At 37.7% G+C, this 16568-nt stretch overlaps 2 protein-coding genes across 4 annotated transcripts in view; one reads left to right on the top strand and one right to left on the bottom strand.

Moving 5' to 3' along the window:
• Window positions 1-4862, top strand: part of LOC145669556 (uncharacterized) — a 48512-nt gene extending 43650 nt beyond the window's left edge. The window contains exon 2 of the mRNA XM_081737758.1: window positions 2063-4862. Within this exon, the coding sequence (XP_081593884.1) occupies window positions 2063-2418 (356 nt within the window). The 3' untranslated portion in view covers window positions 2419-4862. The remainder of the gene's footprint in view (window positions 1-2062) is intronic.
• The window catches only part of Pi3K68D (phosphatidylinositol-4-phosphate 3-kinase catalytic subunit Pi3K68D), a 408362-nt gene that overhangs the window by 102459 nt on the left and 289335 nt on the right, over window positions 1-16568 (bottom strand). The gene's annotated exons all lie outside the window — the stretch shown is intronic.

The raw sequence follows: 16568 nt of genomic DNA, 5'->3' as shown, positions 1-16568 counted from the left end.
ACTAAAAATTCTGAAAAAAAAAAAAAAAAAAAAACTGGGTACACTTTTGCCCACTAAAAGACACCCTTTAACCGCTTCGCCGAACCGATTTTCGAAAAAAGTTGAAATTCGGCCTACCCTAATGTATAGTGATTTGTGCGGTAATATATATCGTAATTTCGGAGGACGGTTGGCCAACTCTGAAGAACATGCTTGGAAGAAGCATTTGTTCTCGCGAAAAGGACCTTCGAAATTTAAACCTGATTCTACCTTAGCTTCAAGAGCATAATCGTGGGATGCTAAACTTTAGTTTTCATTTCTTTAAAACAAGACGGATAACACAACACATGAATAAATACCAGTATATGTTACGAACATAAGTAATCTTTTACATCCACTTGACCATCTGCTGGTGAATTATCGCAGATCAATTTCAAGACCAAACACACCACATTCAAAAATCGCGCCACCACTGCTACACATTGCACAACGCGTTCCTTCAGATGCTAGATACGGTATTCTGAAGCTTAATCTAGTAGGCCGTTCACTTTAAATGATCTCAAATGTAGAAACTCATCAGTGTTAGGTCTGGAAACCGCTGTGGGCACTTAACAGGGCCATGGTAACCGATCCAGGGGTCGGAAAACGGGAAATCAAATCATTCACAGACAATTAATCCGTAAAAAGGAGGAACATCGTCCTGTTCCAACACTGCGGGAAAATCGCAAACTTCATTTTAACGTGCTCGGAACATGTCTTACTACAAGGAAAACAGAAAAGTTAGAAAAAAGGACGTCCCTCAATAAAGCTCGCGTCCTGACAGAGTAAGGCATCAACCATCTATCTACAATGCTTCTCCTCAATGGAATTACTACACTAAAGCATCTGTCCAGGAGATGTGCGTATTGCAGCTTCTATCTTGAACGAAAGACAGTTATACGCGAGTCTGTGAATGTTTAAACAGAAAGAAGGATAAATAAGAAGATAGAAAAGCGCGAGAGAAGGTTTGTTTTAACAGAGGGATAAAAAAAACCTGGAAACCAGATAAAAAAAACCTTGGTCATGCTACATGCAATAGGCGACTTACATAGCAAAACTACATTGGAAAGAGTGGCAAAAATCCATGTCAAGTTGTCTGTAGTAATAAACTAATAAAATGTCTGTTATATTACAAACACCTTCCTCAACCGCTTCCCGATTTAACTCGAGTTGTTTCGTTTTACTAATTAGGTCACTTGTGGTCGAATCTTCTTCCCAAACATGACTATGTTGTAAACGAAATATCTCGCAATAAATCACGAAAGAGCGATCGACGAAACACAATGCGAATTTACTCGTGTGCTCTAAACTGAAACAAATGCGAAAAACGTAATAGCTCGGGTTGGTCTGTCAGAACCTGGTTACTTTGGATAGGATAAAGTGGACTGGGAAGTGTTTTGTTAGTGGAGATCTATTATTTTTTTAAGCATGCAAATCTGTTATTGTCCTTGCTCTTGCCTGGTTGTTCCCCAAACCCTGCACGTCAATCTATGATCTTATCCTTTCCCTCAGGCCCGCAACCAGCCACAGAGGTTTGGGGGGGCATGAATATGTTAGGGGGGGCCCAAGTCATTAAAAATTCTCTTACAAATAGCTATTTTTTTGGGGGGGATTAGTAATAGCATTTTGTGTTAAGGTCTGGAGGGGCCACGAAAAGTTTAGGGGGCCAGGTCCCCGCTAGAAACCCCTCTGGTTGCGGGCCTGCTTTCCCTACATTCATATACAAGTAAGTATAACTTGACTTGCCATGTATTCATTTCAAAGATTTGGGGGGCCATGAATATGTTAGGGGGGCCCAAGTCATTAAAAATTCTCTTACAAATAGCTAAATTGTTTTTTTTTGGGGGGGGATTAGTAATAGCATTTTGTGTTAAGGTCTGGAGGGGCCACGAAAAGTTTAGGGGGCCAGGTCCCCGCTAGAAACCCCTCTGGTTGCGGGCCTCCTTTCCCTACATTCATATACAAGTATAACTTGACTTGCCATGTATTAATTTCAAAGATTTTTTTTTTTTTAAACAAATACTATTCTTTTTTTCTTTCACAGAAGTTACTTCTCTGCTGATCTTCGTACTGGTGGTGATCGCATTAGCCCTTTTGAGCATCGCTGCTTGCGCTTGTGTCAAAAGAATGCAGAAGAAATCGTCAAACGAGCCAATGACAGATGACGACGTTCTGGACAAAGGATTCCTTCCATTGAGAACAGGTCCTCGAGCGGTGATGAGCAGGGACTCCATATACACAATACAACCGAGTGCATCGTTGAATATGGCACGATTACAAGAAAAAGCCCAGTGTGCTTCCAAACAAGCACAGCTCACAATGGAAAGTGATAAACCACCTTCATATAATGATTTATTTGCTAAAAATTTCTGGAGAAGATTCAGCATCAGTAAAACATGATTTTTTTAATGCAAAAAATATTACAAGTGTGCTTCCAAGCTGCTATACTGCAATGGTATAGAAGTGATTGTCGATAAACAACGATAGGATACTAGTCTGTATGGTGGGAGAGGGAGTATAGATTCTACTCCTTTTCAAGTCATTTTGAGATCTTAAAATCTGATGTAAAAATCAAATAACTATACGATACGTTTAGTGAATAGAATTGCGTTAAATGAACATACCTTATCAAGTTCCCCAGTTCAGGTTTCCCCCTTTTGGAGTATTTGTTCGCGAGACTAATACGAATCGAGTTTAAAAATAATAATAAATCTTCCACGATTACGAACATTTTGTTAAATCCAAAAAATCGATCAACCACAACTAGTGCTAATTAAAATAGTAATAGAGTTTGAGGTGTTCTGCCCATACCTAATCTGTATAATATTATATATAATATTGTTCTACTGACTGTTTTCTTGCAATACAATTTAATGTATTTCGTCCAGTCACTGGCAGAAGTCCATGATGTGAGTTTGTGATCGGCCGATTATTCCGAACAAAGAAATTACAGGTATTCATAACAGGTAGGTGTAGACGTCGTAATTCAAAGGGAGCTCTTGCGTTCACAATTAACAAAACTTTGTTCGTGATAAATATAAATTATTATTATTATTATTATTTTAAATCATGTTTTAACTAAGTTCAACCCAGACAGTTAGGGAGCAGGTCACAGTGAGCTGTCGGGTGGGGTCTAATAAGCACCGAGAACATTAATTTTGTGAGAAAATTATATTAATTAACACCTATAGGACTATAGATAAGGTTTTGCGAAATGTGAAAAATAGCAAGCATATTACGCTAACGCAATAAGAGCTAGAATAGTAAAGAAAAAGTGTGCGCAATTATGTGCTTTTATTATCTGTCCATGTACTAATGCAATTTATTTTACATCTCAGCAATACACGTCTCAATTTCTTAATAATGAAAAAAAACGAAATATTAAAAAGTGCTGTCTTCTATCTGTATGTAGCTGGTAGGCCTATGGCTTGAAACATACCAATTAAACTAAAAACAATTTCTGGAGCAATGAAACAAGTTCAGATCAGATATGTTAAGACTTATCGACTTCCAAGTGTATCTCAAGTCGGAACTGATTAAATGAGACAATAACGCAGCGTTTAATCATGGAAACAGATTAGAATACAAGGTTTCAGCACATTCATTTTATGCAAATATGTTCCTATGATTGTGTGTTTGTGAAAGTGTGTGTGTGCATCGTGTGAAAGTAGCAAGGAAGTGACAAAATTTTCACATATTCTGGCACAACCGATAGCTAATAGAATAAGACTCTTTTCCCCATGTGTGTTAAAAGTTTAGTGATGGAACAGTGTTTGTTTCAACAGTGATCAGGTGAAAAGAATCTCAAGATTGTGCAAAGACAAATATTCATTAAACGATATAATAAAGCAAGCAAGCAAGCAAACAAACAAACAAAATGTAGAACATGGTGGTACTAATACGAGTACCTCACTATCTTTATAAGATCTTTGTTCAGTAATACAAGTATCTCACTATCTTTATGAGATCTTTGTTCAGTAATACGAGTATCTGACTATATGAGATCTTTGTTCAGTAATTACTAGAGCTAGGAAATTTAGGTGCTACGTTTTTGTTACAATGCTCAAATTAGAGTACGTTTGTATTATCTTGGCACACTTTCCGCCAGTGCACCTGGTTGTCTTTTAAACATTTTCTGCTAGCACCCACGTGAACGTTTTAATCCAATAGACGTCTTATTGGCTTTGGACGGTAGTTGAAGAGCTTAGTTGCCACACGCAAACAAGTGTGTTACAGTGATTAGTGAGTAGTGCGTCGTTTTGCTGTTTCCTAGTGTATTGTAACTCTCAACTTAACCATGGCGTGTCAAGAACGGGTTGCAGACAGATCCATCCTTTAGGCGGGAAGCGTCCCAAGATAAAACATACGTACTCTAGGTTGTCTTGCAAGGAAAACATGAAACAAACACTCTTAACTGTAATCTGGTCAGGGGCGCATCTAGGACGGACTTCTGGCGGGGGATGGTGGTGAGGGGGACAGTGAAAGATTTTGGTTTCTCTCACATTGGACTTTTGCAGCACTGATGCCTGAACCGCTGGGAGGCGACACACCAACCTTCACCCCGTGTATTCGTCTATGGTTTTGGTTGCACCTTTTTCAGTGGAAGCACTTTCTCAATGTCATCACTTTTTTTATTTGCACTTTTAAATTTTTTGGCGCAATTTATTCCTATAATAATAATAATAATTACGGGAGGAGAGCTGAATATGTGCGGCAACACGTTAATTTCGCTTCAGTGGAGTCTCCTTAGATGTAAGCTATTGACTAAGAAATAAAGGGAGGTGACATCAAACTGACCAATCAGTGCTATCACCAATTGGCACTGTTGAGTGCTTTTCTTCCTTTTTTTGAAAACAAACATTTAGTGACGAACTATAGCCTTACTTTTTTAAAAAAAATCATCGAAATGTTAAATGTCATCCGTTTTAACAGTTTTCTGGATTTGTGACTTTAATAACATCGTATTCTGGGACTTGTTTCAGGTGGACGTTTTAATGTGGGTGCATTTTGAGTCCTTATGTATGAGGTAATTAGTTTTGGTAGTGATTATACGATTATTTATATTCAAAACATTCACGTAAGATTCCTAGCTCCAGCTACTACTACTTCACGTATCGATATCTAAAATTGATATTTACGAGTAAGTATTTTCGTCCTTGTTAATTTATCTAAAATCACAACATTTACAATATCGTAGGCGATCCGTAGAACCCATCCGGTCTTGATCCAGCTTTGGATGGAGGCACACCTATGTGGACTTTTGGTTAAGTGATACAGTTAATGGCCGTCAAAAGTAGAGAGCGAAAATTTGAGTGTTATTTACAGAAGGTTGCCCGGACATATTTTACAGCCATATTTTCAAAGTGTACTTAGTCTATAGATAGCCGTTCCGCCACTTTGCTTTATCGGAGGACTATCGCCTGACATCGCAATTTCCATTGCAACAAACTATGTTGGAGAACAGGCATCGTCACTGCAAGTTTTTCACACGCCAGTGAAAGCGATGTTGTAAACTTTAATAGTAAAACTGTACAAATCAACTGGGAGGGTTTGACCAATTTTGATATGAATGTCACGAAAGGGAATTCGGATTAAAGTTTTCTCCTTCATGTTATGATAAAACTAGTGAGTATGGGTGGACGTAAAAACGAGGGATATCTTTCAGGGGTTGAGGTCATGATGGATCCATGGAAATAGAATTTACCTTCACTTTTTGTCCAGCTTACGTACCCCTAACTTTCTCTCGTGACCATTTCCGGTGACAATCATGATTTCCTGCGGGAAAACTCTCTGCACTGGCGGTAATACTCGGTACGTTCTTCGCCAGAGATCTCACGGTACGTGATTGCCTCAATATTACCATTATGGATCAGATAAATGTCTATCTTATCGAATGTAACAACAGTCTTCCATTTTTATGTGCCAAGCGTCTTTTGTACAGTTGCCGTGGAAGGATGTTGTGAATCCTGTTCTTATATGCACATTACAGGGCAACACGACGACACAAGAACATGGCGGACAATAAACTGTGCTAGATTTAATTTCTGCATCATGTCATGTTGGGGAGCTGGATTCTCTTGGCCTCCCAGATGACGAATTAAACTAAGCACCTCAGGCGATACTTTCGCTAGTAATCTCTAACGGTCCCTGTATTTATCTGCGCACGAGACATTTAGTTGTGACCACTCCAATGGTTAAACCTTTTTCTGACACTGTTTTTCTATAAAACGTGGTGGTACGAAATGGGTACGTTTCCCAATGACGATTTACTTTCGGCGACATTTCACAGCACCAGCACGCTGAGACAGCACGACGGTAATAACGACGTCGGTTTCATGGCTCTGGCACGACTATACAGCGGCAGCAGCGTCGTTAAATTGGTACGTTATATACCGATCAACCTTCTATAGAATAAGAATAATCCGCATTTGGGAAACTTGTTGCTAGCATTACGTAGAGGAAGTACAGAATACCAGGGAACTGGATAATTCCTTGACTGAAATTACAACTTGTATATGTTCGTACATATTAATGTATTTTTTTAAATATAAACATTGCAGAAATACATCTCATTTAGTTTACAATGTCTTTGTTCTTTCTTTCTAATACAAACCAAGAGTCAACTCTTTTCCATACAGAGTTCGAAACCAATGTTCTTTTTTACTTCCGACAGGCTATTTCTACGAATACTGGAAGAAGAAATGCTTTATGGGTCTACTGCTAATTAATCACTGGCAGGCAGAAATTTGAAGTTTGGCCCATCAATCCACTATTTCTCATTACAGAATATTACAATGGTATACAAGATTCAGTCCTGACACGGAGTCTGTAGAAGATCACAAACGCCAACCGTACCCCCAGAATAAAACTGTCGTAACTCTGAAATGTCAATTTTAAGAGTAAGCCAAAAAAATTTGTTATATCTAAAGGAACTTCATTATCTCGTCTCTTTTTGAAGATTGTAACGTTATTTCAATATGTATAGTGATAATTATTGCAGACAAAGTCTTTCTTAAATACTTACACATTGCAATTATTACACGTTAAAAATTGATAACAAAAATCTATTTTGAGTTACGACAGTCTTATTCTGGGGGTGCGCTTTCATTTAAATCCTCCTCCATTATTATTTGGCGAACAGTCTCCTTATTCACAACGACCAGGCCTGTTATTACCCTGATCAGTTGTTTTCATACACCTGCTTCAACTTTGCCGCTCGACATCTACCTGCCAGCACAGAATCTGTTATGCCATTGAACAACATGGCAAAGAGCAAGGCAATTAATTATCTTCATAAACTATATTTAATGCCCTAAATATTTTCGCTCCAATTTTCCCTGCACACAAAACTTAATATTCCATTGTTGAAACAATCAGGTATCACACTACTCTATTACTTAGTGGTGTCTTAGCCTTATCATACTGACATAATCGGCCAAGCTGTACAAAAAAAAAAAAAAAGTCTCATTTCTCACTTGTCGCACTAGAGTATTATATACATAAGCGTTTCAAAACAGCACCGACAACCTTCGGAAGGTGATTCCTGACACCAAGACAAGATAAAAAGTATAGACCAACCTGGGTGCAGAAATCCGTCATTTCGGAGTTATAAGGTGCCGAAAACATGAAAAAATTAACTTTAAAGCTCCATAGCTCCAATACTATGGGACCTACCGTAGGCAGACCAAGACTTCACTTACGAACTAATATGTGCGCTATCCAAAAATACATGTTTCAGAATCCTCCGCTGCTCACGCACCAATTTTTATAAAGGGAGTTAGATTACGGGCATTTAATTTGAAGTACTTACCAACTACGTCTATAAAAATTGTTCCGGGAAGTACCGCAGGATTCTGAAAGTTGGATATTTGGATAGGGCACATACTAGATCCTAAGTGAAGTCTTGACCTGACTACGACAGGTTCCATACTATTGGAGCTATCGATCTTTAAAGTTCAATATTTCATATTTTCGACAGCCTATAACTTCGAAATGACGGATTTCTGCAGGTTGGTTTATACTTTTTGTCTTACTTTGGTGTCAGGAATCACCTCCCACACATTGTCGGTGTTGTTTTGAACATGTATGACAACCGTGTCCGTTGTTTTATTATGTGCAGCCATTATACGACCAATTCCAGTAACTACCGTAAATTTGGCCCCACCTCAGGAATTAGGCGTTTGCGACGAAAGTATCAGATAAGTTTCCTCCTTGTATTGAGATCCTGAACACGTATATGAAGTTTGTGTGTTTATTTTCTGAACACCCTGTATACACGATAGATGAGACCCTCGGTCACAAAAAAAAAAAAAAAAAAAAAAGTTGCTGTTTCAAAATGTACTCAAGCTACTTCTACTAGCACTATCCTAGCACACACAAAACCAATGAAAATGCATGAATGGTTTCTAATCCTATGTTCTGTTTTAGAGACCTCTCTGACCACAGTTCCTTGTCATCTAAACATTTGCACAGCCGTTACATAACTACAATAGTCATTTCTATTGTAAACCCTCGTTAGCTTCGGGTAATAAATCTGCCAAACAGAGACCATTAAGAAAGTGACATAGAATAATTTGTTTACATCAACAATACCTGCAACAAGTATGACCTACGGATATATTAGCACTGTAGCCAGGCATTGCATGCAACATCAACTGTAACATATCCGGTGTTATTTCAATGACAGATGGGGCATTGAGAAAGATATCACGTACAGCTTAAAAATTAAAACCAGCGGAGAAACTTCAACCTACACTTCAGTTTTAAAACACTACTTATCTGAGTTTATTATTCTTAATAAAATATAAAATCTCGCTTTAATACCTTGTGATTTATTGGTTATGAATCAAAAGTAATGAGGACTGTTCTTCAAAAATGGGGGGCGCGGTGGCTCAGTGGTAGAGCGTTCACCTCCGGTGCTTGGGGTCCCGGGTTTAATCCCAGCCCCCGCCAAGTGAACTTTGTGGTGGACAAACACCGTGTGTGTGGGTTTTCTCGGGGTTCTCCCGTTTACTCACACTTTTTTCGTTCCACCATTTCATTCATCTCTCATTATCACCGTCTCCTTTAGCCTAACCGGCATAACCGTGGGACGTAAAACTCAAAGATTTCATTTCATTTTTTGTACTTCAAAAATATTTTTACATGATGTTATTTTCTTTGACGAGTATGCTCTTTTTTTCTTGTAATATTGTACTTATTTCTATGAGTGTACGAACAAGTTTGCTGCAAGTAATAACATGTATTTTTGTTAAATCATATCTGCTACAGTTATTTTATATGCATTAGGGATGCGCACGAGACAACATTTCTGGCTGTCTCGTCTCGAAAATGTGCTGTAAAAGTGATGTCTCGACTCGAAAAATGTATATTTTTCTATTGGAAGAGCCGTGTCTCGACTCGAATTTCGTCAGGAAAATCCTGTCTCGACTCGTCTCGTGCGCACCCCTAATATGCATAATATTAATTTTTTTTCGTTATATGTTGGTTGTATTCAACACACACGTAAAAAGACAAATTAAACCCTATAATTTTCTCCGTAATGTAAGGCAGTTTCTATCACTAAAATCTCAGTGTACGAACAAGCCGGTTAAGTACTGTACATACACTGAGGTTATATGATTAATAGGGGACATGACGGCTTAGTGGTAGAGCGTTTACCTCTGGTGTGTGGGGTCCGTGGTTCGATACCCGGAAAAATAAGTTTGTAGTAAACAACCTCGTGTCCGTGGGTTTTCTCGGGGTGCCTTGTTTCCTCCCACATCTCACTCCAATTCTTCCATCATCATTCATTTGCCTTAATCATAGTCTTCCTCAGCCTAACGGGTATAATCATAGCACGTTAAACTGAAAGGTTTCTCGTTTTATAGGATTAATAACAGTGCTTTTCTAAAATCGAAAAAAAAAGTCGCTACGTCAGACAGACACTGGCAAATCCATTACTAGCATTACCCAGGGCCGGTTCTACCACATGTGCAAATACGTGTATTTGCACAGGGCAGCAAAACTTGTCTAACTATATTACTTAATATAAAAATTTCTTGTTGGAAACAGACTTCATGATGATGGTAGTTAAATTTACTAAGTTGACCTTCTATTTGAATACTACATTCATAAATCATGTTTAGGTCGCATTAGTTTACGGTCACATGGACAGCGCTAAAGCAAATGGTCAAACAAATTCCACTCACACAGCCTCGCTGCTGAAAGACAGCTAAACTCAAAATCAACTCAATGAAACAAATCCCAGCGTGATTTGCTTGATTGTTGTCACATACAAAGAACTGAATTTTCGAACAGTAGCGAACACTTGTTCCATTTAGACAGTTATTACAGTTTTGATATGAAAACTAGTCTTGTCTTTGTTCAAACAAGTTCCTTATTATTGAAGGTGAAAACAAGTTTAAAAAAAAAAAAACAGATGCATAAGGGAAACCAAGGAATAAAGATAAAAGAGCTAGTTGCACTCCAATTGCAAACTGATATATTGAGCCCGAAGCTCGATATTGAATTCTATAAAAATGATTACCATCTCTCCTCTCCAGATGTATTTGCTTTATTATTTAAAGAAAGCAAAACAGACACAGCGAGAATGTATTTGTAGTGTTTAGGCCTTTATGAGTGCGAGTGCACTTTCTTTTCCCTTCGTTGTTCATGATGGGGTAGTATGCTTGAAACCGCGGCTTTTAAGATTTATTCTTTCTCGAGAAAAGGGGGCGGGAAATTATGCAACTGCACTGGGCGGCGAATTGCCTAGGGCCGGCCCTGGCATTACCCTAGATATTTTTAATCAACAGACAGTATAGAGTAAATGGACTATTCATTGCGCTATAAATACTCTACTTACATATAAAAAAAAGTATTTAAAAAGGTAAAATAGAGAGGAAAAGAGAAGAAAAAAGTAAAATAAACACATTTTTCTGGTGAAGGTCAATAGCGAAATGTATTTTCCGCGTTGCGCAGTTCGGCGGAGGATATCCGCTATATAGCCACGCAAGCGAAACACTTTAAATGATACCACCTTTAAGTACACAATGCATCAAATTGAAATTTATGGGTTGATAGATAGTATAAACAACACCACCACCTCTACCAGCCGTTTGCTATGCTATTGATTGGAAAATGTGAAGCGGTTTTTTTTTTTTTTTTTTTTTTTTTTTTAATGGCGTGTCTTGTAAAGGAAATTGAATACATGCTGCCATACTTGAATTAGTTTTATTATTTTATAGTCTATTAAAACTTTTTTTTCCCCAAGAAAATGGAAACAATTCTATTCAGTTTCCAGAATAGTATTAAAAGCAATAATGAACTGGAGGTCATAGGAGGAGTGATCAGAAAATAAGGTTACAAAGCCTGCAGTGAAACGTGTAGGCTATACACTATTTCAAACAACCAATGCAGCCAACACATAGTACAGATGTTATGTTTTGACAATCTCCATATCGGTTCAGGCTAGAGATGCAAGGGCTCGGAAAAAAAACGGCTTTTTTGGAAAAAAAACTCGGTTTTTTCTGCTTCGCTTGGGAAATTTTGGGCTTTTTTCAAAATACTGCTTTAAATTGATAAAACAGACTTTGTATCGCTTCTCTATAACACAAAAAATCATTTAATTAGTGGTTGATGCTGAAAATAACATAAAACATCGAAAATAAACTATGAATTTCGAAAAGATATTTCAAACAATTTTTCTTCAACATATTTACATTATGATTTCCACAGGATTAACCAATGTATATAATAAGAATTTTTTAACCTCCTATATACAAAAGTAAGCAGAGTTGGCAAGAACCGTGGTTGTTTTTGAAAATGCCCAAAACCCGTTTTTGGGGGGATGTTTAAACCAGGCTTTTTTGGTTTAAACCAGGCTTTTTTGATTTAGATTTTTTGCTCCTTGTATTTATATTACATATTGACAGAAATAAGTTTGTTTCGCCTTGGTGTTATTATGCAACAGCGGGGTTATGCCAGAAGAATTCCCCCCGCCCTAGCCATCGGGAAAATCCCGTCATTACTTGAAATGTAAGACAATAACGGGAAAATCCTGTTATTGTTTTGCATGTAAAATTTAAAGGTCAACGTATCATAATCAGTACGCTAAAACTGAGGTATTAAATTACAAATTTAGTATGTAGATATCATTGAAAGTCCAATCCAAACTAATGTTGGAAGCTACGTAGGCAATCGATAAATTTTGCCAATTTCTATCAATATATTTAAGCAATCTTGGCTTCTTTATAAAACAACAGGCATTTAGGCATGCAGAAATATACAATTTGGTTTGTTTCGTATATTTAGGCTTAACATCCTTACGAAATACCGAGGTTATCAAGGAGAAGACTTTCGCTTAAACTGACATCCGAACCGCTAATTGGGTTACGCATGAAAGAAGGTTTGTGGTTCGACCGAGAATTGAACATGGGACACCTTGATTAAAAGGTGAAAGGGAAATAAAACTATTGCAGGTGGTTTGATATCTGAAAACGTCACCATGAAGTTCACATTTTTGTTCTTTTTATTTTTTGGTTTAAACCAGTTATTAAAAAAAAAAGTTGGTGTAAACCAGCCAACCCTAAAAGTAAACACTTCTTTTAAAAGAATACACAAATAACTAGCAAAATAGTATGTAGTATTTTTACTTCAAAATATTCCATACCCTCTTTTTGAAACAAAATAAAATTAAAATAAAACATAAGAGAAATACTTAGTTTTATACGATACACTTAAAGGCTGCACATCTAGAGCTTTTGGTTCTGTATATTCTTGAAATTCTACAGTTAATTTTATAGAACCACCATCACAGTTTACCCAATCCTCAAATTTTCTGAATTTTTAACAAGAGGGGATTCAACATATCATTACGGAAATCCCCCCCCACCAAAAAAAAAAAAAAGGACTACGGAATATATTTAAGTTAAGATAAATACAACTGCACAACAAACATGACTGAGTGATTAGCTTTTGCGCTTCTATCGGGAAGTCCGGAATTCAACCAGCATTCGACCATTCTGACAAAGCTTTTCTTCATTCCATCTGTGAATGTAGAAATAGTGCGTGTACTGTGAGTTGGGCGACATCCTTTCTTATTGTTTTTAAATCGTTATTATTACTAATTACCAGCAGTGACGGTTTTGCGAAGGTTAGGGGGGCGGTCTTTCGGAAAGAAGCCCCTTCCCCAAAGTTACGGAATGTCTGCAACAAACGAAATATCTATTATTTATGCCTTTACTCATAAACTTTAAGCTCCCGTCAAATAAAAATTACAAATGTTTAAAAAAACTAAACATTAGTAAGAAAAACCCTTCCCAAAATACTTTTCTAAATCCGCCACTGATAACTAACTAACTAACTCTCTGGCCTATGGAACCCGGAGGTTCAATGCCGCGTTCACAAAAGCTCTCCACTGACTTCTATCCTTAGCTAACTGCATCCAGTTTCTGCTTTGGATTCCAATCTCTGCGAGATCCATCTTAATATTGTCCTCCCATCTGCGCCTAGGTCTTCCTAATGGTCGTTTTCCGATTGGTATTCGAGTCAGGACTTTGAAAGCGTTTCTACTTTCTTCCATTCTAGCTACATGTCCCGCCCACCTAAGCCTCCTAGACTTGACGACTCTAAGAATGTTGGGTAAACCGTATAAATTATGTAGTTCCTCGTTATGAAGTTTCCGCCATTCCCCATTCCCGTTTCTCTTGGGTCCGAATATTCGTCTCAGGATCTTGTTCTCAAATACTTTCAGTCTATGTTCTTCCCTCAGAGTAAGTGACCATGTTTCGCAGCCATACAAAACAACAGGCATGATTATCGTTTTGTATATTTTAAGCTTCAAATTCCTCGACAGAATTCGCGACGACAAGAGATTTTGAACCGAATAGTAACACGAATTCCCTGCTTTTAATCGACATTTAATTTCTTCGTGGATATGATTTTCCTCTGTCAATATTGATCCTAGATATTTGAAAGTATCCACTTTATCAAAAGTATTATTTAATATTTTAACGCATCTATAATTTGCTGTATTACGGTTCCGACGCACTTCCATGTATTTAGTTTTCTCTGCATTTACTTCTAAACTGATTCTCAGTATAAAATGATTTTTAAAGTTGTATCCGGAAGATTATTGCTAAACATATAAACGAAACGAAATATTAGTTATGCCTGTACTCATAAACTTCAAGCACCTCCCAAATAAAATTAGGACTTTTTAGGAAACGAAACAATCAGAAAACCCCCTTCTAAAGTACTTTTCTAAATCCGCTACTGATTATTTGTATAAAGTGGTATTCAAGGTTGTATCCGGAAAATTATTGCTAAATCATTTCACAGCTACAGTATAACAGAAATGTGAAAGTACGGTTTGACGGATATATTGAAAAACGTTCGCTTTGACGATAAATAGAAAAACGGGCAAGTTTAACTTTTGCGCTAGAAGCTAGAGTACTAAAAGCTCTTAGGAATGAAACACGGATGACAAACTAGAGAAGAAAAAAGATGTCGATAACTCAAAAGTTAAAATAAAGTTAAATAGCCTCTAAAATTACCCTCAAATACTACATTCTTCATGTTAGCTTTAATTCATAAAACATGTGTTCCATCCATCTTGATGGTGAATTTCAGAGCGAAATATCACATTCAGGTCATGGAATTCTTATCTAACTATAGAATATACTATAAGAAAGCTATTTAGATAGAAAAATCATGAAGTTGAAAAAAGCCAAAATTTCCAAAATTCTCGTTTTTTCCCCAAAAAAGCCGGCTTTTTATGTGAAAAAAACCATCGATTCAAAAAAGCCGGCTTTTTTGCATCTCTAGTTCAGGCACTTGTCGCATTGTGGAATGAGTTTGAAGATTCCCTCCTGGTAAAAATCCTGTCCTTGCGTGTTCAGCCACTAAGGCAGCGTTTCCCAACCGGTGCGCCGTGAATGGACCGCTGGTGTGCCGTGAATGGACCGCTGATGTGCCGCGAGGAAATCGAAACAAAATTATTAATTCTATAGCAACCAAATTGCAAAACGAAAAATATATATATATATTTGTATTTCACATTACTATGAATTTCTACCATGGAAAAAAATTACTGTAATTTTAATATATTATTCTACATCTGTTACTCTGTAGCAGACAGTATTTCTGATCGTACATATTTCCACTGTTAGCTGCTATGTTACGCTTCAATTGAGAGTCATACACCGAGAAATGGAAGCACTTGTACGGTACGCGCCAAGTAAACGTTCGTAGAACACTCATTCGTACGTGATTGACAAAACACCACTTTCTTCAACAGGTGTGTTTTGACTTCGACGCATCGCAAGCTGTGTGATTGCAATAATATGCACCGGTTTTGGTTAAAACAGCAAAGTTAAAAGTACAAGACATTTGTTCGTTCTTTATTGAGTGTTCTTCGTTCTTAGTGAAAGGTTGGATACAGTTTTCGAAAAAGAAAGTATTTTTAAAAATCTGAGTCCTATATTTCATTGCAATTGTTTTCTATTTTAAAATTAGAATAAAAAATAAGCATAATGAATTAGCATAGGGGAAAACCAGTGATCGAGCTTTCATGTCTATGAGAAGGAGATCAGTAATCACAGAAAAAAATAACATGGTATTTTATATTTGCAAATAATAATAATAATAGTAATATTTATGAGTGTGCCGCGAGAATTCAAGTTACACCCGTAGTGTGCCGCAAGTTGAAAAAGATTGGGAAACGCTGCACTAAGGGTTAGGCTATTCGAGAAAGCGTTTTTGATGCGTTACCCCCTATAGCGAACGCGGCCAAGGTGGCTATTCACTAATTTTACTTTTGCCAGAGTTGTAAATCATACTGTGAGCCAGTCAGGGTTTCCGGGTGTTTTTGCCAGGTCCAGGTGTGTAATAGCAGAGTTCCAATACTCTGCACAAACCATCTTCCAAGCAGCTGTTTCTTGCTACAATCCCTTTGCCTGGCAACACGTCTTTCCTTTTTTTCCCCCTTCCTTTTGAAATCTTTTAAACCGCAGGTGGTCTATTGTTCCGAAATGCACCAAATACGCTCGAGCTAACGTTTTCTCCGCGTTTTTATTGCTTTCGCGTTTGTGATTAGCCATCTACATTTAAATACATGGTCAGCGCATTACAAGCGTACGCATAAGCAATAAATACGCTTTGCGATCGCCTCAAATAGCCGGGTACTAAGTGTTTCACCTCCTCGTCTGAAGAGAAGCGTCGGCCTCCTAGGTTCTCCTTCAAGTGGGGGAACAGGTGAAAGTTGCTTGGAGCGAGCTCCGGGCTGTAGGAAGAGTGGTCGAGCTGTAGATGATGTGCTGGGGGGGCCACTGCGGTTCTCGTCGTGATGTCTTCTCTCACGGATTCCGCCAGATCCCCTCAAGAGGAGGTGTCACCCCCCCCCCAAAAAAAAACCTCCTGTAGCACCCTTCCAAACTTCTGCTTTCATCCGAGCCTGAACAGGGAATTTTTCACATATTTCATGTTTTGTGCGAAGAAATCCAATTTAAATACAGAACTCTCAAACGATTTAAAGAAGAACTTTCTTCAACGGATTTCTTATTTAAACT

Source organism: Thermobia domestica, chromosome 14, assembly GCF_964235325.1.
Source record: "Thermobia domestica chromosome 14, izTheDome1.hap1.1, whole genome shotgun sequence".
In the NCBI taxonomy this organism is placed as follows: Eukaryota; Metazoa; Arthropoda; class Insecta; order Zygentoma; family Lepismatidae; genus Thermobia; species Thermobia domestica.
Note: the sequence above shows the minus strand (reverse complement) of the source record. Positions and strands in the feature narration are given on the sequence as shown.